The following is a 1,585-nucleotide window of genomic DNA, read 5'->3' on the forward strand; positions in this document are numbered from 1 at the left end:
GTGCGATTATGCGGTGTGCGGTGTGTGCGGTGTGTGCGTGTGATGAGCAGACAAGGAGGGCGGCTCTACGGCAAGCTGTCGTCGTGGGATGCCTACGCGCCCGTGAGTACGGCGGCGCTGGTGCTGACCCTGTGGGACGACATCGACTCCGCTGCGCCACAGCGCCTCCACGGTGCTCGCCGCCTTCCCCTCGCCCCTGCCCGGCTTCTCCGACGACCCGGCCAAGGTGGCCTCGCTCATGCGCTGGGCGCTCTGGATGATGAACTCGCCGCCCCGCGTACGCCTTACATTCCACCACGCACATTCCTTTCCAATGGTCAGCTGCAGTCACTCACCGTGTGGCGCGTGTCGTGTCGTGTCGTGCCGTGCCGTGCCGCGTGTGCAGACCCGGGAGACGGATACCGGGCTGTCTGGTGTTCAGGCTCATTCTCACCAAGTAGTATGTGCTGCCCCTGGGCCGGTACACATCCAGGTGAGCGAGGAGTCCGTCACGCCGCATCTGGCCCACTCGCTCCCTCCTTCAACCCGCACGAACGAATGTACGCCACAGAATTATTTATTTACTATTTGGTGTCATTTCAATTATTATTCTTATTGAGCGGTTTAAGGTGGCGCTCACTGAGCCAGGCGTGTGTACACACCGCAGTCGCAGTTCTTCTTCAGCGAAACGATCAGTCAGCTGGAGCGCCACATCGCGTGCGCGTCGGCGGACCACCTGGTGGGCGCGTCGCAGCGCACGCCCATCCACGGCCCCGCTGCTGGCCATCCGCTACACATGATCCAGGACGTCAACTTCAAGACCCTCAAGGCCACCAACGTCGACGCTTCGACCGACGGTGGTGGATCGAAGCAGATCGCCGACTGGCGGCGCCTCCTGCTCGGCCGCCTGCTGGCCTGCCTGACCCGCAAGGCCACCAACCTCATGCTGCCCATCACGTGTCCGCGAGCATCAGCCCCCGAGGGCCTCCGCCCAGACCATCCCCGAGGTCCGAACTCACCGCTCGCACCTCCACACCAGCGCACCGCCATATCTGACGCGTGTCGCGTCGTGTGTGACGTGTGTGACGTGTGTGTCGTGTGTCGTGTGTCGTGTGTCGTGTGTCGTGTGTCGTGCGTCGTGTGTCGTGCGTCGTGCGCCCAGAAGTATGAGGTGAGTGGCGTGATTGAGAGCGAGAGCGACATCGAATACCGGGACGCCGCAGGGTCAGTACCTGGCGGTCTGCGCATGGCTCTCCATCAAGGAGGTGGGCCTCCTGCTCGGCTCCCTCGTCAACGCCGTGCCCGTGCCCTCGCCCAATCAGAAAAGAGGTAACAACCCTCCTCGCCGCCCCATTGGGCGCCGCCTTAACATCCCATAATTGGTCGTCTTTCGATCGAAAAAATGAAAAACACTCACGAGGTGGTGGTGGTGGTGGTGGTGGTGCAGGTGGGTGATGGCCGAGAAGGGCATCAAGGAGGCCGGCGACATGTGCATGCACATCATGCTGTCCTCGCGCCACAGGGGCGCCCTGGAGAAGTCGTACCTGGGGGCTTCCAGCCCCTCTCCGAGAACCTCCTGTCCTGCGCCCACTCCGGGCTCTACTCC

General features: G+C 62.9%; 3 protein-coding genes across 3 annotated transcripts in view; 2 read left to right on the plus strand and 1 right to left on the minus strand.

The window, feature by feature from the left end:
* ACA1_294900 (cytohesin 2, putative) overlaps positions 1–240 on the minus strand; it is a gene marked incomplete at both ends in the record, with an annotated part of 8,463 nt that extends 8,223 nt beyond the window's left edge. Inside the window, one exon of the mRNA XM_004368134.1 lies at positions 53–240. Coding sequence (XP_004368191.1) covers positions 53–240 — 188 coding nt within the window. The remainder of the gene's footprint in view (positions 1–52) is intronic.
* ACA1_294910 (uncharacterized protein) lies at positions 9–1,358 on the plus strand (the record flags this gene model as incomplete). Its single annotated transcript, XM_004368133.1, has 8 exons — positions 9–13; positions 51–131; positions 163–277; positions 386–413; positions 473–539; positions 628–936; positions 962–986; positions 1,209–1,358. 8 exons carry the CDS (start codon positions 9–11, stop codon positions 1,356–1,358), a joined length of 780 nt encoding a protein of 259 aa, XP_004368190.1.
* A 75-nt stretch (positions 1,359–1,433) lies between these two features.
* The window catches only part of ACA1_294920 (PCI domain containing protein), a gene marked incomplete at both ends in the record, with an annotated part of 990 nt that continues 838 nt past the window's right edge, over positions 1,434–1,585 (plus strand). Inside the window, one exon of the mRNA XM_004368135.1 lies at positions 1,434–1,519. Within this exon, the coding sequence (XP_004368192.1) occupies positions 1,434–1,519 (86 nt within the window). The remainder of the gene's footprint in view (positions 1,520–1,585) is intronic.

The sequence above is a fragment of the Acanthamoeba castellanii genome (assembly GCF_000313135.1).
Source record: "Acanthamoeba castellanii str. Neff unplaced genomic scaffold scf7180000084777, whole genome shotgun sequence".
In the NCBI taxonomy this organism is placed as follows: Eukaryota; Discosea; order Longamoebia; family Acanthamoebidae; genus Acanthamoeba; species Acanthamoeba castellanii.